The 27,596-nt window shown below is 41.9% G+C and overlaps 1 protein-coding gene across 1 annotated transcript; it reads left to right on the top strand.

Moving 5' to 3' along the window:
* The first annotated feature begins 36 nt into the window (after positions 1-36).
* LOC108714705 (actin-related protein 2/3 complex subunit 4) lies at positions 37-20,468 on the top strand. The gene is made up of 6 exons (XM_018259156.2): positions 37-193; positions 8,946-9,064; positions 11,539-11,650; positions 14,281-14,376; positions 16,105-16,275; positions 19,583-20,468. The coding sequence occupies exons 1-6, from the start codon at positions 191-193 to the stop codon at positions 19,586-19,588; spliced, it is 507 nt and encodes a 168-aa protein (XP_018114645.1). The 5' UTR covers positions 37-190; the 3' UTR covers positions 19,589-20,468.
* Positions 20,469-27,596: the final 7,128 nt, after the last annotated feature.

Raw genomic sequence — 27,596 nt, 5'->3', positions numbered from 1 at the left:
AAATGAGATGGGCTCACGTTTATATTCGCAGCCAGTTTGGGGAAGAGAAATGACTTGGTTCTGGTATGCGAGCTCGAACACCCCTACTTTGTGATGGTTTAGTCCGAGAGCTGGCTGTGCCAGTGAGGGGGAAGAGAGCTAGTGCCCATGCGCGAGTCTGTCACTTCCGCTATCGGGGGATACCGGAGCGATGGTGAGTGTGAGGGGCGGGGGATTTTGGTGAGAAAAAGACACGAAACAGCGGAGAGGGTTCGGGATAAATAACCGGACTGTGGGCCGACTGTGTTTGCTGTGACAAGCCCGTGGGTTGTAGAGGGAGCGGTCCTGGGGCGGCTTAGGGAACCGGTCTTGGGCGGGGGCCCGGCGTAGGAATGTCCGTAAAACGCGGTGTTTCCTGGGATTTCTACAATGACCCTCTTTCTATAATTATCAGCGGTTGCTCTGAAGCTGCAGCTCTTTAGGCATCACTACTACTGACTGGGCATCGGCTTCTTCATTAGAACTGAGAGAGGGAGAGCTGTAGTTCAGCAACGCTCCCACGACCTGTTGCTCTTTATCTGCCCTGTCACTGGCAGCGCTTTTTATTTCACTCCTTTATTAAACCCAATACAAACACACAGATATGTTCACAGGGATTTTTTTTTTTAACTTTATTTGTATTTTGCTATTGAAAGAAGCCTCTGTCTGACTGCTCTGCAACTGCTGGTTCTGACTATTGAAACAGTGTATCAGAAGCCAACTGATTGTAAGGGCACTGTGATAAATGCAGGCTGCGAGAGAGAGATGACTACGGGTAAAGTCACACTGGGCGTTTTGGGGAGATATAGTCGCCTGGCGACTAATCGCCTCGTCTTTGCGGCGACCAATCTCCCTAAACGCCTTCCCTCACTCTGCATTTGCCAAAATGAAAAATCGCCGGCGCTAATCACAGGCGGCGATTAGTTTTCCGAAGTTTCCTGGTGAGGAATTTAGTCTGAATGGTTAGTGGCAGGTCGGAAGACTGGGACGTCCGATCGTTTGTCGCATACGAAGCTAAAATCTACACGTCTATGGCCAGCTTAAGGGGGCCCCAATAAAAGGTTAAACCTCTAAGGGGGGAGCTCGAGCAAAAACATTCAGATAACCGCTGGCTTATAATGTTAGTGAGAGAGAAACATGGGCAGTGATTTTGTTGCTGGAATGATGGGTGGCTCAGGTCCTGACACGTTGGGTTGCAGTTGTTCTCCTTCAAGAATCCGCTTCTATGAAACCTGGGCTTGAATAGAGGGGGTTGGGAGGAGTGTGAGACGAGGTGTGAGACGAGTCTTGGCTGTTTGGTGCAGGTATTTTATTTGGAAGGATCTTTAGGGCAGAGACGCACAGTGAGATTCGGGGAGATTAGTCGGCCGGCGACAAATCTCTTCTTCGGGGCAACTAATCTCCCAAAACTGCTGGTTGTAAGGTGACGTCGAAAAACGAAGCGCACCGATTGCCAGCCTGCCAGCGATTTACATTCTAGCCGTGGAAGGCAGTTTGGGGAGATAAGTCGCCCCCGAAGAAGAGGCGATTTATCAACGGGCGACTAAATATCCCCGAATTTCACCAAGGGACCATCAGAGAAAGACAACAGCTCCAGGCTATATAGTGCTGAAGGGGTTAAGCCTGAGAACAGAGGGAGGGCTGTATAGACTTGGGAAGTGTTTTATGTAAATCTACACAGGTATGGGACCTGTTATCCAGAATGTTCGGGACCTGGAGTATTCCGGATGACGGATCTTTTTGTAATTTGGATCTTCATACCTTAGGTCTACTAGAAAATCATGTAAATATGAAATAAACCCAATAGGCTGGTTTTGCTTCCAATAAGGATTAATTATATCTTAGTTGGGATCAAGTACAAGGTACTGTTTTATTATTATTACAGAGAAAAGGGAATAATTTTAAAAATGTGTATTATTTGTATAAAATGGAGTCTATGGGGTTTTCTGAAAACCGTTTTCCAGATATAACGGATCCCATACCTGTATATGTCACACACAGGCACATTTATTGACAATAGATCTAAAAGCTCTGGCAGTTTCGAGATCTGAAGTGGGGAAGGTGGTTAGCTGGTGGGGCAATCGCTTTCTTCACTTCCTGGGTCTGTGTTGGCCCAGGTCCTCAGAGGGAAGTTGGTTCCCAAAAGTTAATCATTAAAGTGACGTTATCTTACATTTTCTGCAGTGTTTATCTTAATGTGTAATTGGAATTCTCTGTGTCAGGCAGGTCCTATTACAGCCAATGGCAGGATGAAGCACCAGCTTTGGGTACTTCTCTGCTGGCTAAAAGACACAGATGGAGAATGGGCAGGTTCAGGTGCTTCTTTGCTGGATACAAAAAAAACAGATGGACTATATGCCCCGTGTGCCTTCAGCTTTAAAGGGATCCTGTCATCGGAAAACATGTTTTTTTCAAAACACATCAGTTAATAGCGCTATTCCAGCAGAATTCTGCACTGAAATCCATTTCTCATAAGAACAGATTTTTTTATATTCAATTTTGAAATCAAACATGGGGCTAGACATTTTGTCAACTTCCCAGCTGCTCCATGTCATGTGACTTGTGCCTGCACTTTAGGAGAGAAATGCTTTCTGTCAGGCTGCTGTTTTTCCTTCTCAATGTAACTGAATGTGTCTCAGTGAGACATGGGTTTTTACTATTGAGTGTTGTTCTTAGATCTACCAGGCAGCTGTTATCTTGTGTTAGGGAGCTGTTATCTGGTTACCTTCCCATTGTTCTTTTATTTGGCTGCTGGGGTTAAAAAGGAAGGGGGGGAGATATCACTCTAACTTGCAGTACAGCAGTAAAGAGTGGTTGAAGTTTATCAGAGCACAAGTCACATGACTTGGGGCAGCTTGGAAATTGTCTAGCCCCATGTCGGATTTAAAAAAAAAAAATCTGTTTGCTCTTTTGAGAAATGGATTTCAGTGCAGAATTCTGCTGGAGCAGCACTATTAACTGATTCATTTTGAAAAAATTTTTTTTTCCCATGACTGTATCCCTTTAAGGTTTCATTAGGTTATTCCTTCATGGTTGCCAACAGAACATCTGTTTGATCCAGTTGAATGGGAGAGACACAGATTTTTTTATATGGCACATAGAGAGCAGCAGTTAACCTACCTGTAAGTTTTTTGAGTACCTGGAGGAATCGCTCAGGGAAATAAGCTATGCTACAATAAATTACTTTTGGCAATACCAATGCAGATTTGTATTCCCAGTAGCGGCCTTAAAGGGATTATTATGATGTTTTTATTTCTAAATGACACTGTTTACACTGCAAATAATTCACTCTACAATATCAAATTTCATTCCTGAACCAACAAGTGTATTTTTTAGTTGTAATATTAGTGTGTAGGTGCATCTCGGGTCATTTTGCCTGGTCATGTGCTTTCAGAAAGAGCCAATGCTGCACTATGGAACTGCTTGTTGTTTTCTCCTACTCAATGTAACTGAATGAGTCGCAGTGGGACCTGGATTTTTACTATTGAGTGCTGTTCTTAGATCTACCAGGGAGCTGCTATCTTGTGGTAGGGAGCTGGTATTTGGTTACCTTCCCATTGTTCTGTTGTTAGGTTGCTGGGGAGGAAAGGGAGGCTGATATCACTCCAATTTGCAGTACAGCAGTAAAGAGTGATTGAAGTTTATCAGAGCACAAGTCACAAGACTGGGGGCAGCTGAGAAACTGACAATATGTCTAGCCCCATGTCAGATTTCAAAATTAAATTTAAAAAATGTTTTTGCTCTTTTGAGAAATGGATTTAAATTAGTGGAGCAGCAGTATTAACTAATGCCTTTTGATTAAAAAAAAACGTACTGTATGTTCCCATGACAGTATCCCTTTAAGGCTAGCTGTACAATATTGTGATTTATATGAATAGTATTGGTAGAGACTATGTCTGTAATGTACTATGTGCATCATCGTGTTTTTAAAATAGAAGCGGTGGTTTTCATTTCAGCATGTGTGTAATCCTCTCTGTCAGCATCTAAACAAAGTCTGGTCTGCTGTGTTTATCAGTACATTCGCACAGTCATAAACTGCAACCCCCCCCCCCCCAAAAGCCCTTCCAGAAAAACTGCAGCCGTTTGCAACTCGTGGCATCTTGTTAAAATTGGTGGCAAATTAGCAAAAGTAAGTGTTATGTTGCTGGCCCTTTAGGGTAAGAGACACACGTGGAGATTTGGGGAGATTTAGTCGCCTGGCGAGAAATCGACTCTTCTTCGGGCGACTAATTTCCCTGAACTGCCTTCCCGTCGGCTAGAGATTAAATGCCTCACGAGGAAACTTCGACTTCGGAAAACGAAACACTCCCGAGTGCCATCCTGCCGGCGATTTAGAATCTAGCTGGCGGGAGGCAGTTCGGGGGAGATTAGTCGCGTGAAAAAGAGATTTATCGCCCGGCTACTAAATCTCCCCGAATCACCACGTGTGTCTCTGCCCTAAGTGAGCAACCAAAACCCTATGATAGTCCGTCCAGACACGTTCAGATGCCTTCAAGCAGCCCCACAATCCCACAGTGCATTACACTTATCAATGGTATGTAGGGAATATGGGCAGGAGCGGCTGCAGATTATCCCTCACTTGATAAGTGGAAACTCTGCTGCTCAGGCACTTTCACATGTTTCTATTGAACACATTTGTTTCTGCTAAGGGATTGGATTACAGACAAGAATTTTTCATAGGTTTCTAAAAGCTCCTTTGTGTTTACTTCAGAAACTCTACTATTATTTATATAAACAAGCTGCTGTATAGCAGTGGGGGCAGCCTTTCTAGCACAGGTTACTCAGTAGATACCAGATAAGTTCTGATGAATCCCATTGTATACTGCAGAGTTTATTGGTTATCTGCTGTGTATCCTGTGCCTTTTCTCCTTTATCAGCTTTGAATGGCTGCCTCCATGGCTACACAGCAGCTTGTTTATATAGACTATAGTAGTACTTATCTGTTATCTACTGTGTATCCTGTGCTTGAATGGCTGCCCCCATGGCTACACAGCAGCTTGTTTATATAGACTATAGTAGTACTTATCTGTTATCTACTGTGTATCCTGTGCTTGAATGGCTGCCCCCATGGCTACACAGCAGCTTGTTTATATAAACTATAGTAGTACTTATCTGTTATCTACTGTGTATCCTGTGCTTGAATGGCTGCCCCATGGCTACACAGCAACTTTTTAATATAAACTATACTAGTACTTATCTGTTATCTACTGTGTATCCTGTGCTTGAATGGCTGTCCCATGGCTACACAGCAACTTTTTTATATAAACTATACTAGTACCTATCTGTTATCTACTGTGTATCCTGTGCTTGAATGGCTGTCCCCATGGCTACACAACAGCTTGTTTATATAAACTATAGTAGTACTTATCTGTTATCTACTGTGTATCCTGTGCTTGAATGGTTGTCCCCATGGCTACACAACAGCTTGTTTATATAAACTATAGTAGTACTTTTCTGTTATCTACTGTGTATCCTGTGCTTGAATGGCTGCCCCCATGGCTACACAGCAGCTTGTTTATATAAACTATAGTAGTACTTATCTGTTATCTACTGTGTATCCTGTGCTTGAATGGCTGCCTCCATGGCTACACAGCAGCTTTATATAAACTATAGTAGTACTTATCTGTTATCTACTGTGTATCCTGTGCTTGAATGGTTGCCCCCATGGCTACACAGCAGCTTGTTTATATAAACTATAGTAGTACTTATCTGTTATCTACTGTGTATCCTGTGCTTGAATGGCTGCCCCCATGGCTACACAGCAGCTTGTTTATATAAACTATAGTAGAGTTTCAGAAGCAAACACACATATTAGCCTACATCTCTGGTTGGGTAAAAATATTCAGTGTGACCAGTGCACTTTAAATCACAGTAAAGGATTCTATGTATTGGTTAAACAGGCACTAGTAATTTTGATTTGGTAGGGGATAATATGTTTGAAATCTAGTGCACTATTACAATTCGGAGCGCTTAGTTTTCTGAAGTCGCCCGAAGTTTCCTGGTGAGGTAACTTCGGGCGACTTCGGAAAACAAAGCGCTCGAGCGCCGTCCCGCCGGCGATTTACATTCTAGCCTGCGGGAAGGCAGGGGAGGCAGTTCAGGGAGATTAGACGCTCTGAAGAAGAGGAGATTTGTCGCTGGGCGACTAATCTCCCCAAATCTCAGCGTGTGTCTCTGCCCTAACTGGATCGGCTTTAATAGAGGAATAGTTTGAAAACAACCATTAAAAAATTGTAATGATTGTATATTGGAAAATCTTATTTCCCCCTCTTATTAGGCAAACATTTTATTTTTTTAAAGGGCTTGTTCACCTTTAAATTAACTTTTCGTATGATGTGATAGTGATATTCTGAGACATTCGGCAACTGGTTATTTTTTTTTTTTTTTAATTCTCTGTCTACTTTCAGATGCAGAATTGCAGCAGCATTCTGGTTGCTAGGGTCCACATTGTCCTAGTAACCAAGCAGTGGTTTGAATTTAAAATTGGAAGAATAACTAGGAGGGGGGCCTGAACATGGAAAGTAGCAAATTGTGGCCTCACAGCACAATAGGGTTTTGACTGCTGGGGTTAAAGACCTTTATTTGAAAGCTGGAAAGAGGCAGGAAATCAATTAAAAAAAAAAAAGAAAAAGACCAATTGAAAAGTTGCTAACAATAGGACACTACAACATACTAAAGTTAAAGATGAACTACCCCTTTAAAGTTATTGCCGTATGGCAGTGTTTCAGTACAAGTATTGTTACAAGGGTAAACATGGTTTCCATGGGTGAATGTAAATCATTTACAGCCTAAATCTCGCTGTTTTACCAGTTTATATAAACCGCCGGTATCTCTTTTATGCCATAGTTCATAGGAAGGCACAGGGCTGCTGCGAGGAATAAAGCACAATTCCTTTGTTAGATCACCACATGTACGTTTTATAGAGACCCAGTGGCTTTTCTTTGGTGTTAAAGGGGTGGTTCACCTTGAAGTTAACTTTTAGTAGGTTATAGAATGGCCAGTTCTAAGCAACTTTTCAATTGGTCTTTATTTTTTTCATTATTTGCCTTCTTCACTGACCCCATCTAAAAACAAGTGCTCTGTAAGGCTACACATTTATTGATTGTTATTGCTACTTTTTATTATTCATCTTTCCATTCAGTCCCTCTCCTATTTATATTCCAGCCTCTTATTCAAATCAATGCATGGTTGCTAGGGTCATTTGGAACCTAGCAGCCAGTTTGCTGATACTGAAACCTGGAGAGCTGCTGAATAATAATTAAAAAAAAAAAAGCTAAATAACTGAAAACCCACAAATAATAAAAAATGAAAACCAATTGCAAATTGTCTCAGAATATCACTTTCTACATCATACTAAGAGTTAACTCAAAGGGAAGCAACCCCTTTAAAATTCAGTGTTTTAAATTTTTTTTTCATTATTTCAGTCAGCCGTCTCCCAAAATAGAATTGTGTGGTTGCTGATGCTGCGTAGAGGCAAGAAGCTGAGTTTTTATGTTCAAAGTACAAGTTCTATTGAAATAAAATGAATTCCTGCGGTGCCGCTTTTTGCTAACTGCTGATTAATTAGAGGTGGTGGGCAAACCTATTGGGCATTTGCAATAGCAAGTGGTTTAACAATTAATGCACTATTATTATTATCCTTTATTTATATAGCGCTGGCATAGTCCATGGCACTGCGCTAACAGTCCTGACTCATATGGAACACTTCCCACAAGTGCCTATTCAAATATTATCAATATGAGAAATACCTCTCTTGGGGGGTTATGTGATAAACGGCACTGTAACACATAGCAACCAATAAGAAGCTAGCATTTACTGGTCACCTGTTTAAAAGCAAACATCTTATTGGTTGCTATGGGTTACTGCTCCTGGACAAACTTAGTGCCTTTTATTACATTTGGGGTTTGGTGGTTTAGCGTTGCACAAAGAAATTGTGTAATTTAATTGACTTGTATTTTATTCAATATAATTATAATACAGAAGAGCCATGAATATCCTGTAAATTATATAGTGAATAAAGATATTATGAGTTACCAAGGAGTTTCATGACCATATAAAAAGTATGATGCTGAAGGACAAGTGTTTTTATACAGGTCATGGAACTCCGAGTTAACTTCTAATATCCTCATATTTTGCAACTGGGGGTACTTTATTATAATACACAAATTTCAGTCCGTCATTTGACAGAAATGACATCAGAACTCACCGTTTATAACTTGATGACATCAGAACTCTCCTTTTATAAGGATATAATTTACAAGATTTTCATGGTTTTTGTGTTTTATAAGGATATAATACACAAAAGCTATAAATATCTTGTAAATTGTATCCTTATAATCGGTGAGTTCTGATGTCATCAGTTATAAACGGTGAGTTCTGATGTCATTCCTATCACATGACTCACTGAAACGTGTTTATTATATTAAATAAAGTACCCCAGTTGCCATTGACTTGTTAAGGAACTCGGCATGTTTTAGGTGGAGAATATTCGAATTAGGACTGTTTTCATGGTTGAAGTGTGATAAATAGCACATTCAAATTTAATTTATATATTCGAATGGGGGGATTAAAATTTGAATGTGTGAATTTTTACACCACAAAAATTCTAAAATTCAAATTCCTTAATAAATCTGCCCCATAGATTACAAATGCTCAGCTATGCACCTTTACAATGGACTTCTGCTTAACTGTAAATCAAAACAAAGATTGACGGGATGGGGTTGTTTATGCAGAGCTTTACCACTTGTTTTCAGATAGGGCGTTCTCTGTACTGGCAGGTGCTACAGCACTGTATAGGGTCCCGCTGCAACTACAAGCATGCAGTGCATTGAATGAAGCTCCATCTAAAGGGATGCACTTTGTCTATAGACTTTTTATAGTAGTGAACCGTTTGTAAATTGTCCATTTTGTCTCTTCTCTCTGCTCAGACTGCTACACTTCGCCCGTACCTCAACGCAGTTCGCGCCACTTTACAGGCAGCATTATGTTTGGAAAACTTTTCATCCCAGGTGGTAGAGCGACACAATAAGCCCGAAGTGGAAGTCAGGTAAGGTTTAAAGGGGATGTAAAGGCAAAAAAAATAAAATCCTATTTTTACTATCTCCAATATACTTTAAAAATGTGTACAGTTTTTATAAGAAACCTGACTTATGCAGTGAAATTTCCCCTTCATTTACTTGCTGCGGATAGGAAACTTGAGCCGGTCCCTAACTGCTCTGCCGGGAAACTGATCATACTTTCAAACAGCAGGGGGAGCCCCTCCCACCTTACTTCCCAGAACTCAAGCAACTTTGTTTGTTTCCCTGTAGAGCAGCTGGTGACTGTGTAGATACGAATCCACAGACCCAGTGCAGTCTGCATATTCTGATTATTAATCAGTCTTGCTGTATCAGCTTCTAATGCAGATATTATTTGACTTGAGCTGTTTTGATAATTTATGACGATCCCTAAGCAGCCCAGACCACACTGAGCATGTGCACAGTCTTGGTCTTGCAAAGAAGTTTAACAAAGTTACAAGATGGTGACCCCCTTTGATAGCATAAATTATTTGTTTGATTAGGCTTGTGGTGCAATAAGTTCATGTTTGTTTAGTATACAAAATACAGCAGTTCTAGCCTTATTCTATTTTAGGCTTTAGTTCCCCTTTAAGTAAGGGGGAGGGTTTGATTTAGCATGCGGAGTGAATTTCATGACACACTTCCCAAATATTTCCCTTTTATGTGGCTTTAGTGATTGTGCAACTAAGCCGTGCACATCATGTGGCTGTTTATTGAGGAAATGGCTCAATGTTTTAACAGATGTCTTTTCCTCCTTTTATACAGATATATATATAAATATATATATATATTTTGTGAGCAGGATCAAATGAACAGACATGTCTTGAATGGGGCAGTCCATTTATTGTTCACATATAAAGAGCAAAGCAGCATAAAACGAAATAAAACAAAATCCTTGCCACACTTGGGCTCTAACTAAAACACATGGTAGTTTCCCATGGTAGTTTCCCTCTCTACTACCGGTCCTACCGGTGTGTCTCAATCTTACTCTGAGCACCAAACCTCTCTAGCAGCTAGCAGATCTGGAATTGCCTGAAACCAAATCTGAACCCTAAGGGGACTATTTATTAAAGTTCGAGTTATGTTTTCGAGTTTTCTGGTTGATTTTTTTTTTTTGGTCAAAACTCACATTTTCGAGTTAAAATAAAAATCTTGAACTTGAGATTTCTTATATCCCGACCCTGGAAATAGCTTGAATCTGAGTCTATGTTTGAGGTTTTTTTGGAGGGTTTTACCCAAAAATAATTAGAGCAATTCAAGTTTTTCCCCTGGAAAACTATATTAATTCGGGTTTCAGATCTCGCAGAATCAAGGTTTTTCCATTCTAATTTTTCTAAAATAAAAACTGGGTAAATAGATAGGCTGTGCAAAATAAAAAAAAAATTATCTAATATGGTTAGTTAGCCAAAAATGTAATGTATAAAGGCTGGAGTGACTGGATGTGTTACATAATAACCAGAACACTACCTGCTTTTCAGCTCTCTAACTCTGAGTTAGTCAGCGACTTGAAGGGGGGCCACATGGGACATAACTGTTCAGTGAGTTTGTAATTGATCCTCAGCATTCCGCTCAGATTCAAAAGCAACAGAAATGACCCATGTGCCCCCTCCTTAAGTCACTGATAGGTTTCTGCCTGCTAAACAATCCGTGGATTTTTTTTATTTTGCACAGCCTATTTACCCAGTTTTTATACTGAACTGTTCCTTTAAGGAAGCAAGCAGTTTATTGCCAATAGATTGGCCACAATAGTGCAAGCTATAACACTATACTTATTCTTCAGAATGCTTTACCATACAAGAGTAAAGCTCTCTTGTTTGTTTAGGATAGCAGCTACTATATTAGTTTGGTGTGACATCACTTCCTGCTTGAGTCTCTCCCTGCTCACTTATGGCTCTGGGCTCAGATTACAGCAGGGAGGGAAGATCGAGAGAGGAGCAAACTGAGCATGCTCAAGCCCTTGCCCTGGAGGTTTAAGCTGAAAACAGAAAGTCTGATACAGAAGCCCATGAGTACACAATAGAAGGAAAGAAATGCAGTGTTGACAGAGTATTTGGAGCAGCATTACTTTGAGAGTTTACTGGTGTATTTATATAGACCTTTCTGATAAAGCTTACTTAATTTTAGCCTTTCCTTCTCCTTTAAATAAGAAACCATTCCAGTTGAGAGTTTTTTAGACCTTGAATGAACTCACAACATTCGACCTTTGACAAATAACCCCCTAAAACTCATGTGATGTGCCAGGAGCACTGACTGGAATGGCATTTGTATGTTAGTGAGCACAGGGGGGCACATTTTGCTATTGATCGGGCTGGTTCAGAGTAAACCGGTGTTAACTTTGTTTATAGAGAACTTTTGGGGGACAGTATTTATTTGTGTGGATGATAGCATGCTTTCTGATTCCCTTCATGTCTATATTTGTGATAACATTGTTTCTTCTATTTATTGTCATTTTCTTCAAATTCAGGAGTAGCAAAGAGCTGCTCTTACAGCCAGTGGTTATTAGTCGAAACGAGAAGGAAAAGGTACTCATTGAGGGATCTATTAACTCTGTGCGTGTCAGCATTGCAGTAAAACAGGTAGGAATCTTTCATGTTTTTTTTTTTTTTGTTTTGTTTTTTTGCACGGTTTTTGAACTTTGTTTTACATCATTTCAGGTCCATAGGCATCCAGTGAGATTTCAAAATTATATGGCTATTTTCACAATTATTATAGGACAATCCAGTGATCATTAGTTGTTTTTTTACAATATTCTCAGTTTGAGAAATCAGCCCCTAAAGCAGTGGTCCCCAACCAGTAGCTCGTGAGCAACATGTTGCTCACCAACCCCTTGGACGTTTCTCTCAGTGGCCTCAAAGCAGATGCTTATTTTTAAATTCATGGCTTGGAGGTAAATTTTGGTGGCAGAAAAAACAGGTGTACTGCCAATCAAACCCTCCTATATGGTGGTAATTCACATAGAGGCTGCCAAATAGCCAATTACAGCCCTTATTTGGCACCCCGGGAACATTTTTCATGCTTGCATTGCTCCCCAGCTCCTTTTACATCTGAATGTTGCTCACAGGTAAAAAAGGTTGGGGATCCCTGCCCTAAAGGATTTGTTTTACAGTTCATCTTAGTGCTTCCATGCAAAAATAATTGAGCCTGCAGCCTTGTGCCTTTGTATGGTCACAGAACCCCTCAGTGACCTCTAATATCCTTATCATTTACAGTAGGGGGTACATGATCCCTTATAATACATGAGTGATACTCAGAGTTCCCTGTATAACTCAGCCTGCAGACTTGTGCCTTTATTTGGTCACAGAACAACCCCTCAGTGACTTGTAATATCCTTATCATTTACAGTAGGGGGTACATTATCCCTTATAATACATGAGTGATACTCAGAGTTCCCTGTATAACTCAGCCTGCAGCCTTGTGTCTTTATATGGTCACAGAATCCCTCAGTGACTTCTAATATCCTTATCATTTACAGTGGGGGGTACATTATCCCTTATAATACATGAGTGATACTCAGAGTTCCCTGTATAACTCAGCCTGCAGCCTTGTGCCTTTATTTGGTCACAGAACAACCCCTCAGTGACTTGTAATATCCTTATCATTTACAGTAGGGGGTACATTATCCCTTATAATACATGAGTGATACTCAGAGTTCCCTGTATAACTCAGCCTGCAGCCTTGTGTCTTTATATGGTCACAGAATCCCTCAGTGACTTCTAATATCCTTATCATTTACAGTGGGGGGTACATTATCCCTTATAATACATGAGTGATACTCAGAGTTCCCTGTATAATTTAGACTGTAGCCTTGTGCCTTTATATGGTCACAGACGTTTGTTTGTTTTACCGGCACAATAAACAGGGTAAGCTCCCCTGCCTATTTCAAGTGTATCTCACAATGGTAATGGGACACTTTCATATGTCCAAGGACCTGGCACCACTGCTCTATTTCTGTTCAATAAAGGGAAGTGCAACTATGAATCTTCCTGGATTTACTCAGATTGGCCTGACGTGTAACTAAGTCTGTGTACTTGTGCCTTTATATGGTCATGGAACTCCTATGTGACTTCTATAATCCTTGTGTATTTCAATAGGATGTACATTCCCTATATGAAGCACTTTTAATTGCATACATTGCAGTTTTGCAGGGGTTGCACATCTATGATGTGCAGGCCGGCCCGAGGCTCTGGTTCAGGCCAAGCTCTTCCTGCTGCTCATCTTGCCCCGCCCCTCCCTGATGTCAGATGTGGGCGGGTCTGGCACAGGTATTTAAGGGGAAGCGGAGTAGTGGGTTATGACCGGATGTGAGTGCAGAGAGGCAGGTTAGGGTCACTATTGCACGTAATGGACCACTAGTGTGAAACCTCAATTCTGTTTATTCTCTGATATTAATTGTGGTCATACAGGTATGGGATCCGTTATCAGGAAACCCGTTATCCAGAAATCTCCGCTTTACGGAATGGCCCTCTCCCATAGACGTAATAATTAATCCAGCACACGAAGTTTGCTCAAGGGTTATTACCCGTGTTTAATGTCAAGCCAAACAGGTTACAACGTTTCGGGGGCGTACCCCTTCGTCAGGTGATCTGTGCCTCCCACTTCCACCATTAAATAGGTAAAAAAATATGGGGGTGTTGTTTAAAATTTTTTTACCTATTTAATGGTGGAAGTGGGAGGCACAGATCACCTGACGAAGGGGTACGCCCCCGAAACGTTGTAACCTGTTTGGCTTGACATTAAACACGGGTAATAACCCTTGAGCAAACTTCGTGTGCTGGATTAATTATTACGTACCTTTCGTTGGGGGTGCCGTCCTCCTATGATCCATGCACCGTGAACGTTGAAAGAGGGACCAGGTGTGCATCTGCATTTCGTTTGGCCTCTCCCATAGACTCCATTATAATGAAATAATCCAAATTTTAAAAAACAATTTCCTTTTTCTCTGTAATAATAAAACATTCGCTTGTACTTGATCCCAACTAAGATATAATTAATCCTTATTGGAAGCAAAACCTGCCTATTGGGTTTATTTAATATTTACATGATTTTCTAGTGGACTAAAGATGAAAATTACAGCAAGATCCATTATCCGGAAAACTCCAGGTCCCGAGCATTCTGGATAATTGATCACATACCTGTATTTAATTGGTTCATGTGGAGTTTGTGACATTAATACAGATTTTTCTCTCCCCCTCCCCTTTCTTTTCAGGCAGATGAAATTGAAAAGATCTTATGTCATAAATTCATGCGCTTCATGATGATGAGAGCTGAAAATTTCTTTATTCTGCGCAGAAAGCCTGTAGAGGTAAATAAAGGGATAAGATGGTGGTATATAAGGCAGGGAATACCTGGGCTTTTATATTCATTAATGTATTATGTGTGTGATAGATATTTTACAGAAATATATTATCAGAAGATTTTAAGGGGATTGTTCACCTTTGCATTAACTTTTAGTATGATGTAGAGAGTGATATTCTGAGACAATTTGCAATTGGTTTTCATTTTTTATTATTTGTAGTTTTTGAGTTATTTAGCTTTTTAGTCATCAGCTCTCCAGTTTGGTGTTTCTACAATCTGGTTGCTAGGGCCCAAATTACCCTAGCAACTAATGATTTGAATAAGAGACAAATATGAAAAGAAAGATGGGTAATCAAAATAACAATAAATCTGTGCTTTACAGAGCATCAGTGACCCCTATTTGAAGTTGAAAAAAATCAGAAGAAGGCAAATAATAATAGAAAAAAAACTACTAAAAAAAATGTAGACCAGTTGAAAAGTTTCTTAGAATTAGCTATTCTAAAAAATACAAAAACTTAAAGTGGTTGTTCACCTATAAATTACATTTTAGTACGATGTAGAGAGGGATATTCTGAGACAATTTGCAATTGGTTTTCATGTTTTATTATTTGTGTTTTTTTGAGTTATTTAGCTTTTTATTCAGCAGCTCTCCAGTTTGCAATATCAGCAATCTGGTTGCTAGGGTCCAAATTACCCTAGCAACCATGCACTGATTTGAATAAGAGACTGAATATTTGAATAAGAGACTGGAATATGAATAGAAGAGGCCCTGAATATAAAGATGAGTAATAAAAAGTAGTCATAACAATAGATTTGTAGCCTTAAAGAGTATTTGTCATCAGATGGGGATCAGTGACCCCCATTTGAAAGCTGAAAAGAATCAGAAGTAGAAGGCAAATAATTCATAAAATGTAAAAAAGAAGGCCAATTGAAAAGTTGCTTAAAATTATAACTTTTATAATAAAAGTTTACTTAAAGGTAAACTACCCCTTTAATATATATTGATTCATACCAATTCCTATTATTATTATTATTATTATTGGGATGCACCGAATACAGGATTCTGTTCGGTATTCGGCCGAATCTTTCTTGCAGGATATCATTAAAGGTAAACTATACCCCCCGAACAATGTAGGTCTCTCTAAAATATATTTCATAAAACAGCTCCTATGTAAAACCCTGCTTCATGTAAATAAACAATTTTCATAATAATATACTTTTCTAGTAGTATGTGCCATTGGGTAATCATAAATAGAAAACTGCCATTTTAAAAAATAAGGGCCGTCCCCTGGGATTGTAGGATTCACGGTGCACACAAACAAACCATACATGTTAGGTCACATGAGCCAATTAACAGACAGAGTTGTGTCTTTTGCTTCCACACTTCTTCCTGTTACAGTTAGAGCTGCAGTATTTCTGGTCAGGTGATCACTGAGGCAGCACACAGACCATCATGAAATGGGGGTTCAAGGCAAGAGATGTAAAAGGGCAACAAATACTTAAATATATATACCGGTAATATGATATAAACTGTTGCTTAAATATTCATTTTGGGGGTAAAGTTTTCCTTTAATACCATTTAGCCTGACTTATTCCTTGCTCTATTCTCCGGAGCTTTTGGGCTGGCTGCTATTCTAAATGAATCTGGTGTGTGTGGGTGAGACCAGTCTTATGCCAGGAGGGCTATGACTGTAGATCCACTGTGTTCTAAATGAACATTTTCTCCCGTTACCAGGGATACGATATCAGCTTCCTGATCACAAACTTCCACACGGAGCAGATGTACAAGCACAAGCTGGTCGACTTTGTGATTCATTTCATGGAGGAGATTGACAAGGAGATCAGCGAGATGAAACTGTCAGTCAATGCTAGAGCACGTATCGTAGCTGAGGAGTTCCTAAAGAATGTAAGTGCAAATTCCAATTACCTGCCTACATCAAGGTTTGGCTTTGTGTGTGATTGTGCAAATGCATGTGGGCAGTATTGTACCTAGCTGCATTCAGGACAGGTATGGGACCTTTTATCCAGAATGCTCGGGACCTGGGGTTTTCCGGATAATGGATCTTTATCCCTTCTAGAAAATCATATAAACATTAAATAAACCCAATAGGCTGGTTTTGCTTCCAGTAAAGATTAATTATATCTTAGTTGGGATCAAGTACAAACTACTGTTTTATTATTACAGAGAAAAAGGAAATAGTTTTTTAAAATTTGGATTATTTCGTTATAATGGAGTCTATGGGAGACGGCCATTCCGTAAATTGGAGCTTTCTGGATAACGGATCCCATACCTGTATATATTTCTTCTATCCTCTACAACAACCAATAGACTATACCATTTTCTCTTTATCTATATGTCATCCGTAAAAACATGTATTGCTTGGTTAGTACAGCTCTTAATGGAGAAGCAAACCCTTTATATTAAAATCTCCTACCTTACACAGACCCCCCCTCAATGCTCGCCCCCCAGCCTACAGTAGGTGTTACCCTCGGTAAATGCCCCTAACTCTTTACTTACCCCTCGTTGCAGATTCAGCATATCGGAGTTTACCGGCACCATCTTCTTCTCTTTGGTAATCTTTTGTTCTTCTTCCGGCATTTGGGCAATTTCCGTGACTTTCGGCGCAGTTGTTAAAAAACCCGTTAGACTGCTCCAACTGCACATGCACAGATATGGCGCTTACTTCACAAAGTTTACAGAAGAGAAGAAGATGGTGCCCCTAAACTCTTATGCGCTGAATCTGCAACGAGGGGTCAGTAAAGAGTATGGGGCATTTACCGAGGGTAACACCTAGGCTGGGGGGGGAGGAGGGAGGGGTCTATATAGGGTAGGTGATTTTAATATAAAGGTTTTGGTTCTTCTTTAATACTAGCTGACCTAAGCAAAATATTTAGCCCCTCGTACAATTCAGTTGCCTTAACTGTGGCCTGTCTGACTGATATATGGCTAAAAAGTGGCCCAATATCATCAGACAGGTTAGAAAATCCCCTTGGAAGAGAACTACATCAGCCGGTTGATGTGATCCGTTCCCGACAGGCCTGCATTATGATCCGGGGGACAAAACAACTATCCGCTTAATTTGGCCCACCGTGTGGTTAGTTAAATCTTGTTAGGTGACTTTGCCGAATAAGTACAGGTATGGGATCCATTGTCTGGAAACCCGTTATCCAAAAAGCTCAGAATCACTGAAAGGTAGTCTCCCATAGACTCCATTTTATCCAAATAATCTAGATTTTTAAAAATGATTTCCCTTTTCTCTGTAATAATAAAACAGTAGCTTGTACTTGATCCCAACTAAGATATAATTAATCCTTATTTGAAGCAAAACCAGCCTATTGGGTTTATTTCATGTTTAAAAGAGAAGGAACTGCTTCGTACACTTGGGGGTGCCAAATGTTAAGCACCCCCAAGTGATTGTATTAACTTACCTGAAACCCCAGGCTGGTGCACCTATTAGCCCGGGGTTATACCAGTGAGCACCACAGAGTGATCCTCTTCCGTCTTCTTCTTTCTTCAAATTTCCCGGGGCAGACGGCTTTTCGTTCTACTGCGCATGTGTCTGCCCCGGGAAATTTGTAGAAAGAAGAAGCCAGAAGAGGATCGCTCCGTGGTGCTCACTGGTATAACCCCAGGCCGGTGCAGTTTTCTGCTGATAGGAGCACTGGCCCGGGGTTTCAGGTAAGTCAATACAATCACTTGGGGGTGCCTATCATTTGGAATCCCCAAGTGCACTAAGCTTTTGCTTCTCCTTTAAATGCTTTTCTCGTAGATAATGTCTGAAGATCCAAATTAGGGAAAGATCGGTTATCCGGAAAACCCCAGGTCCCGAGCATTCTGGATAACAGGTCCCATACCTCTTTACATGTATGATTCTCACCTAATATGGGCTCTAATTAGGAGCTACAGACAGTTTGACCCTATTTGACCAAATAGCATATATAAGCCTAGCTCTGGATCAGTGGCATAAATACCCTACAGCAGACCCCCCTCCCAGCTCCTTCTGCCGCTTTTAATTTCACTTGATTGGGGCGAGCACGCAAGGGGTGGGTTTGCAGAGAATTCACGAGAAGAGACTGCAAGTGCTGGCCACTCCTGACTTCTCCAGCAGCTTATCTTTTGAGGGGAGGTGTTTCTAATTACATTCAAAAAGAGGAAGATTACACTCACAAAGAAAAATTCATTTATTTAACTCAAAAAGTTACAGTAAATAAATAAAGCATTGGTCTTACGCGTTTCGACCAATTAAGGTCTTCATCAGGGGGGGAAAAAAACTAGGGATTGTCAGGGCCCAAAGGCGCAGTTTGGAGTGCGGACCAAGGAGGAAGCAAACACAGTTCGTGGTACAAAGGGTTTAGGCAGAAGAATCGTCAGTTCAGGCAAAGGTCGGTCCAGGCAGCAAGATAACGTGGTCAATATTCCAGGCAGAGGTCGGTCCAGGCAGCAAGATATCAAGGTTTCAGGCAAAGGTCAAAGATCAAGGAATCAATAATAGTAAGCACTCAGGATAGAAGAACCTATACTCGGGCACTGAGAGAACCTTCTGGCGACTTTAAATAGGTGGATTTTCGCGCCAGATGACGTCACAGGACGTGTGCCAGAATATGCGCCAGTGTCTGCACGTTTTTGGATGCCAGCGTCTAAAGGATGCGCCAGCGTAAATACGCTGCGCGAAAATGCCAGCGTAAATATGCTGGCGTCTGACGCCCGCATGGCCTCTTCTGGGCGCCGCCATCTTGGACGCGCCGAGGACGCCTTACAGGGTCGAACCCCCGAATCCTTCGCAAAAGATTCCGCCGAATACCGAACCGAATTTGCAAATGCAAATTAGGGGTGGAAAACATTATACCTTCCTTGTTTTGTGATAAAAAGTCACGCAATATCCCTCCCTGCACCTAATTTGCATATGCAAATTCGGATTTGGTTCGGCCAATTCCAAATCCTGCTGAAAAAGCCAGAATCCTGGATTCGGTGCATCCCTTTAAAAAAAAAAAAAAAATTGGTCAAAACGCGTAAGGCCAATGCTTGATTTATTTACTGTAACTTTTTGAGTTTAATAAATGAATTTTTCTTTGTGAGTGTAATCTTCCTCTTCCATGAAAGTGGAGATAAACATCTAAAATCACCGAGGTCTGCCAAATTGTTAGCCACACCCCAGTCTTTCTTTTTTTTTTTTTTCAAGAAAGGGACTAATATATTTTTTTTTCTCTTCCAGTTTTAATGTATGTGGATGGGCTGCAGGATGTGACTTCCTCGTTTTGCTCCAGGATCTCTGCGTTGCTGCCGTCATTGGCTGGGCAGGGGATATTAGGGCCAAGGGAGGGGGCTTGCATTTAAATGCAGAATAAAGAGGCAGTGAATGTCTGTCAAAAAGATACCTCCAGGGGGGAAATGTACATGGCATTTACCTTCATTCCAAAATCCCCCACAGGATGGGACAGAAATATTTTTTATTGTTATTTTGAGAGAGAAATGATGTGCTTGTCTGAATCTGTATTCTTTTTTTTTTTTATTATCATTGCTTCTATTTCCTTCTGCAGCCTCTTCAAAAGGGCCTCCCAATTCTATCAGTAAATGCCCACAACTGGAATCTCAGTGGCACTGAAGGGGTTAATCCTTGATACTCCCTAAAAACCAAGGATTAAATGATAATGTGTAACATCAGCAGGGTCTATACTACGTTCCTATACATTAAGCTGCTGGCCTGCCCCTTGTGTTGTTATAAATTTGGGCTTATCAGGAAAACAAATACTCCTTAATACTGCCATAGTATCTAGCGGTACTGTAATCCGTTGTTTTTCCTGTTACTAAGGCTATAATGTGACCGTGCTCTTGTACAGCCATTACAGTGGAGAGCTCGGCCTCTGCTCTGAATCCGGTAGGAGATTCTCCCCCGGTGGGCCTGACACACAGACTGTTGCCAAATGATACGGTTGAACCTTGAGACAGTTCTCTGTCATGTACTCTGAAAGGTTTCCAAGGAGTTTAGTTCCCACAACATGTTGGAAAGTTGTATCTCCTGTTTCTTCTGCTTTTTTTGCACTTACTGTAGATTTTTTCTTATTCAAAAAAAAAAAAAAAATAAAGCCTTTTGTCCTGTCTCATCTGGCTGCTGTGTGGGGTTTTTAGTAGGAAAGTAGAGAGAAGCTTTGTAGACAGTTGCATTGTGCTGCTAAACATTTCGGTGTTGAAAGGGGTATTGCAACATTAAATTATTTAAAGGGTGCTGGTACATAAGGAGACTGCGGTTAAATCTTTGCTACGGGAGGCAAACCTAACAAAAAAAAAAAAATCTTTCCATAAATTGAGAAATTGAGATTGTTGCAGCAAGTAAGATGTATTTGTCGTGGCGATCTGGTGATGTGAAGGAAGCAACTACGAGCGACAAACCTCCTTGTGTACCATCATCCTTAAAGGACCAGTAACATCAAACTTTTTTTTTTTTTTTTTTAAAAGTTTGTTGGTATACAAAAAAAAACAGACAAATGAAACTTTGAGATAACGAAAACTCTACTTGTGCTCTTCAGAAAAGGCGATTCACTGCGCGGCGCTCAAATTCTCTTTCCTTATTGGAGATAGCAAGGCCGGAGAAATGGAGAGCCGCACAATGGATCATCGCCTTTTCTGAAGACGAGTGCAAGCTTAAGTTTTGGTAAGTTATTTCTAATTAAAGACTTAGCGATTTCAAAGTTTCATTTGTCTGTGGTTTTTCTTTTAGAAATTTTTTTTTGATGTTACTGGTCCTTTAAGTAAACTTAAGTATGTTATAGAATGGCCAGTTCTAAGCAAATTTTCAATTGGTCTTCGTTAATTGTTTTTTTTCTTTTAGTTTTTTAATTATTTGCCTTCTGAGTCTTTCCAGCTTTCACTGACCCCATCTAAAAACAAATGCTCTCTAAGGCTACAAATGTATTGTTATTGCTACTTTTTATTACTTATCTTTCTATTCATTCCCTCTCTGATTCATATCCCAGTCTCTTATTCAAATTAGTGCATGGTTGCTAGGGTAATTGGGACCCTAGCAACCAGATTGCTAAAATTGCAGACTGGAGAGCTTCTGAATAAAAATCTAACTACTAAAACTACTGATAAAAAAAAAAATGGAAACCAATTGCAAATTGTCTCAGAATATCACTTTCAACATCATACTAAAAGTTAACTCAAAGTTGAACAACCCCTTTCACCTTAAAATTCATCTTCGAGCTATAGAAAGAGTTGTTCTAATGCATCCTGCAAGTGGCTTTAATAAGGAAACGTAGGAATCTGTCCCTGCTTTGGAAACTACTTGGAACCCATCATCAGACTGCACCATCTTAAAGTGATACTGACACTAAAAAATGAATTTTAGCATATGAATGTACATTGATTGTTACCTATAGGTCATGTTGATAATTTTTAGCTGAGAGGTTTGTTTTTGTATATAATTGTTAGTTGAAGTTCCTAAGCCTGACTCTCTGACACTCTGACTTTGCCAACCTGACTGTCCCATCTCAGCCTGTTAGTTACAGTTTCTAATGCTAACGGACTCCTGCTGCACAAATATGGCAGCCCCCTCATACAGGAACATGGGGGATCAGACAGGTAATGTAAAAGCATCATGCAAATACTTTATGGCAAAGTTAGAAGTAGCTTGCAAAGCCAATATTATAATAGATGTAAAAAAAGTTTAATTTCAGGTGTCAGTATCTCTTTAATGTCCATCAAGTTCAACCTTTTAACTTTTTTTAAACTGCCTAACTGCCAGTTGATCCAGAGGAAGGCGAAGAACCCCATCTGAAGCCTCTCCAATTTGCCTCAGAGGGGGAAAAATTCCTTCCTGAAAATTCTGTTTTCTTAGATGGGAATAAACACAATGGGAGAGTAAAAGTACAATCATCCATTCACCTCGTATATCTCCATTACACAAATAGGGAGGCAAAATAAAATACAGGTGAACTTTTCCAGTTACTGTAATGCAGCTCTCAAGCTTTTACATTGAGGCTACACATGAACTCCGCTCTGCACTGCCACCTATAGGAGAAAGAAAACAACTGTATATGGCTCATTAATTTATACATAGAAAGGCTGAACTCTACAGTTAAAGGTGCAATATAATCCTGTGCTCAACATAAACACAAGGAAACCAACAACAATTGCATTTGGTATCATTTAAAAAATATATGTAGTTGCTACTTTTAAATATGAGAGAGACAGGTTCTCTGGTTATTTTGTAAAAGTGAGATTTTTTCAAAGTAAAGATGTAATCCAAATTCTTTTTTTTATTAAAGCATTCAGAGCTGTTGTAAACTCATTTAAAAATCTCAGCTGTCAATCAAATATTGCCTGCCCCTCCTCTATGCAATTACTGTCACTCTCCATTCAGCACTTCCTAGATGTCATTGCTCTCCCCACATTCCCCCATTCTCTTCACCATTTAATTGTGTAGCCATTTGATGGGGATGGACATCAGGTCCCCCATTCTGGTGCACAAACAAGATTCTGAGATGATGCAAAGCTTGCCTTTATACTGGGGCTCATTTATCAACAGTGGGCAAATTTGCCCCATGGGCAATTACCTGTAGCAACCAATCAGTGATTAGCTTTTTAAAAGCCAGCTGCAAGTAGAACAATGAATGCAGCAATCTGATTGGTCGCCATGGGTTACTGCCCATGGGCAAATTTGCCCAGTGTTGATAAATGACCCCCACTAAGTGTCCCCAAAATGGCTGCTGCCTAATTGCTATAATTATTGATTCCCAGACAGAAGGAAACAAGATTCAAATACAGTAGAACCCCCGTTTTACATCCCCTGATTTTCAGTTTTCCCTCGTTTCACATTGTTGTTTTGTGGTCCCACCTGTATATTGTGCATAATACATTTCCCTGACTTTACATTTTCCTGGAATTTTACGCCATTTTTTTCTGGTCCCCTGAAAAATGTAAAATGGGGCTTCTACTGTAATTCATATTGTGTAATTAAAGTTAATTTTGCTTAACATGATAAAATAGGATTAAGAATAATTTTTTTGGGTGACGGGTCCCCTTTAAGAGTGATGGGAGACTCAGGTACAGAGGCCAAAATCTGGTAACCCCGGGTTGCCAGGTCTAATTTTCAAAGTCAGTTACAAAACCAGCCAAAAAACAGCCCAGAGGCACTTTAAAAGTAGCCCCAAAATAGCACAATATGTGCAGTGAAAAAAAGTAAATGAATACATTTGAAAATATGTCTTTTTCACTGTTTCTCAAATTTATCAGTGAAGCAAAATGGGAGAGATTCGCCCGTCACCGGGAGGTATAGGGGCCCCATAAGGCCCTAATACACATACAATTTCAATAAATATTGGTAAACCAGCTCAAACTCTAGATATTTTGGTGGCCGGCAGATTTTTTGCCCCAAAATTGTCTGAAATTGGGGAAAACAGGATTTTTTGATACTCACCGTTAAATCCTTTTCTCTGTAGTCGATAGGGGGACACAGGGACTCTTGGGGTTTAAGCTCCACCCTCCAGGAGGCAGGACACTATTAATAAAATTAAGTGGGCGTGCCCATATAGTGGCTTAACCCCACATGCTGTAGCATTCCTTCAGTTGGTACCAAAGAGACTGCTGAAAGACAAACTGTATTAACACTCAACTTGCAAAACCGTAAATCAGGAAAACTTTTCCTTAAGACCAAGTGGTCAACATTTCGCTCAGGGTTGGGAAGCCCTGTGTCCCCCTATCGACTACAGAGAAAAGGATTTAACGGTGAGTATCAAAAAATCCTGTTTTCTCTGTCGTCTAAAGGGGGACACAGGGACTCTTGGGGACTTAACAAAGCAGCCCCAGACAGCAGGGTGGGAGCGAATACAGATAAGGTAAAGACACGTTACTGTACCACAGTGTGTAGTACTGTGCGGCCAAAAGCGGCCTCCGCTGATGAGAACGTGTCTAGTCTGTAGAATTTAGTGAATGTATGAACCGAAGACCAGGTGGCTGCTCTGCAGATCTGGTCCAAGGAGGCCGAGTTGCGCCAAGCCCAGGAAGCACCCAAGGATCGTGTGGAGTGAGCTCGAACATTGGCAGGAGGAGTTCTGCCCTTAGCTAGGTAGGCTTGTCTGATGGTTTCTCTGATCCAACGTGCGATGGTAGTCTTGGAAGCTGACAGGCCCCTCCGAGGCCCGGACGGAATGACAAAAAGGGCTTGAGAGCGCCGATATGATTTAGAACGGTCAAGGTACCAGCGAAGTGCTCTGACCACATCCAGACTGTGAAATCTCCGTTCCTTGTCATTCTTGGGTTCTGGACAGAGAGATGGAACCACAATCTCCTGGTTCACGTGAAACGATGACACGACCTTAGGCAGGAAGGAAGGCACAGTCCTCAGGACTGCCTTGTCCCTATGAAAAACCAGCAGAGACGGATCACAAGATAAGGCACCTATTTCCGATACCCTGCGAGCAGATGAAATGGCAACAAGGAAGGCAGTTTTCCAGGTAAGCCACTGTTCAGGGACGACACCCAGAGGTTCGAAGGGAGGGTCAAGGAGAGCCTCCAAAACGAGGTTGAGATCCCATCCAGGGACTGGTGATCGATAAGGTGGAACGATATGTTGTACTCCCTGTAGGAAGGTGCGGACTGAATCGTCTAGGGCTAGACGAGACTGGAAAAGGACAGAGAGGGCAGATACTTGGACCTTCAAGGAACTGAGCTTCAGACCGAGTCGAAAACCTCGCTGTAGAAAGGATAAGATCCTGGGAATATTGCAGTCATGGAAGGAAAACATTGATTCCTCGCACCAGTTCCAGTAGCTGCGCCAGACCCTGTGGTAGGCCTTAGAGGACGTAGCCTTGCGTGACTTCAGCATAGTGGCAATCACATCGTCCGCTATACCCTTACGTCTCCAGATGGCCGCCTCAACAGCCATCCCGTCAAAGCGAACAGTCCCGGATTGTGGTGAAATATGGGACCCTGCTGGAGAAGGTCGCTCCTGGGAGGGAGGCGAACTGGTTGAGCTATGGACATGTCCTGAAGATCCGTAAACCACGTTCTCCTGGGCCAATACGGAGCTATGCTTTGCTGCGGGTACCTCCTTGTCTGTTGATGTACGCGACGGTTGTGGAGTTGTCGCTTTGTACTCGGACAGACTTTGTTTGGAGTAGGGGAGACCAATGTCGTAGGGCAAGCTTGACTGCTCGAAGCTCCAGGACGTTGATGTGTAGCCTCGTTTCTGTGGGAGACCAACGGCCTTGTACCGACGAGTTGTGCCACGTGGCGCCCCACCCGAGGAGACTTGCGTCTGTCGTAATCACGGTCCAGTCCGGAGTTGCCCAGGACTGGCCCGTCGTCAGATTGTGGTGGTTCAGCCACCAGAGGAGTGACTCCCGTGTTGTTTGCTGTAGAAGAATCCGTTGGGACAGGGGACCCCCTTTCCATCCCGACAGAACGTTGGCCTGTAGAGGTCTCAAATGGATCTGAGCAAAGGGAACCGCTTCGATGGACGAGACCATCAGACCGAGTACCTTCATTGCGAGGTGGACTGTGGGGTGCCGGTCTTGAAGGAGGAGATTGACTTGCGCTCTGATCTTCCTCTGCTTGTCCAGGGGCAGCGAGACACGTTGAGTCAGTGTATCGAATTGGAGACCCAGGAATAGCATTTGGTGACTGGGTGTCATGCTGGATTTGTTCCAGTTGATGGTCCACCCGAAGCTCTGAAGCAGCGATATCGCTTGTTGCATGTCCCTTCTGCTCTTTTCTAGTGTTGGAGCCTTCAGGAGAAGGTCGTCCAGGTAAGGTGTGATTGAGATTCCGTGGAGTCGTAGGGTTGCTGCCGTCACTGACATGAGTTTGGTGAACACTCTGGGGGCAGAGGAGAGGCCGAATGGGAGTGCCACAAATTGGTAATGGAGATTTCAGAATGCGAATCTGAGAAAACGATGGTGAGGAGGCCAGATTGGAACGTGGAGATACGCGTCCTTGATGTCGAGGGACATCATCAGTTGACCTGGTTCCATTCCTCGGATGACTGACCGGAGAGTTTCCATTTTGAACCGGACTGATCGTATGTGTTTGTTGAGGAATTTCAGGTCCAATACTGGTCGGAAGGACCCGTCCTTCTTTGGCACCAGGAACAGATTGGAGTAAAAGCCGCAAAATGTTTCTGACGGGGGAACTGGAATGATCACTCCATTCTGTTCCATGCTCGTAATGCAGTCCAAGAAGGCTCGGCCCTTGGCTGGGTTTGAGGGGACTCTGGACATGAGAAATTTTCGGGGAGGAAGAGAAGCGAAGTCCAGGTGGTAGCCCTCGGAAACGATTTCGGTTACCCACGCGTCCGACGAGTATCGTGTCCACACCTCCCGGAATCTCAGCAATCGTCCCCCTAGCGGTTGCAGTGACCCCGGAGGGGGTGACCCGTCATCCTGAAGTGGCCTTGTCGGCTGGAGACTTGTTGTGGAATTTGTTGTTCTTCCACGATGGCCGTCCCTTGTCGTTTGGTTTAGAGCGAAACTGAGAACGTTGGGGAGGACTGTGCCGTCTGGAAAAAACGTCCAGCGTGGCCGCGAAAGGACCGACCGCGCCTGGAGGAAGTCGTGGGTCTTGACTTGCTTTGGGGGAGGAAGGTGCTCTTCCCTCCCGTGGCCTGTGAGATTATCTTTTCGAGCTCCTCACCAAAAAGTCGCTGTCCCTTGAAGGGTAGTGAGGTAAGGGACTTCTTGGAACTGACATCCGCAGACCAGTTCTTCAGCCAGAGCGTTCTGCGTGCTGCGACGGAGAGAGCTGATGTGCGAGCAGTAATCTGTGCTGTATCCAGGGAAGCGTCGCACAAGTAAGCTGCTGCCTCCGCGAGGGACTGTGCGGAAGGTAGGATGTCAGCTCTGGGGATGCCATCTTGAATATCGGCAACGAGGGATTCTGCCCATGCCTGAATGGCTCTCGCTACCCAGGCTGAGGCGAGAGCTGGACGAAGGGTTGAGCCAGCGGATGAATAGACTGCCCTGAGGAAACCTTCCAGACGTCTGTCAGATGGGTCCTTGAAGGCTGCGGCGTCCGTGACTGGTAACGCTGTGGATTTAGATAATCTCGAAACTGGTGCGTCCACAGTTGGAGGCAGTGACCATTTCTCTACCAAGTCCTTGGGGAATGGATAGGATTTCGAAAATTTCCGAGTAGCTTGGAACTTGCGCTCCGGCGAATTCCATTCCTCTTGTATTATGTTAAGGAGTTGGTCATGCGAAGGAAAACATGCAGAAGCTTTGTGTTTTCTTTTA

Source organism: Xenopus laevis, chromosome 4L, assembly GCF_017654675.1.
Source record: "Xenopus laevis strain J_2021 chromosome 4L, Xenopus_laevis_v10.1, whole genome shotgun sequence".
Lineage (NCBI taxonomy): Eukaryota > Metazoa > Chordata > Amphibia > Anura > Pipidae > Xenopus > Xenopus laevis.
The sequence above is the reverse complement of the archived record's forward strand: the minus strand, read 5'-3'. Positions and strand labels throughout refer to the sequence as shown.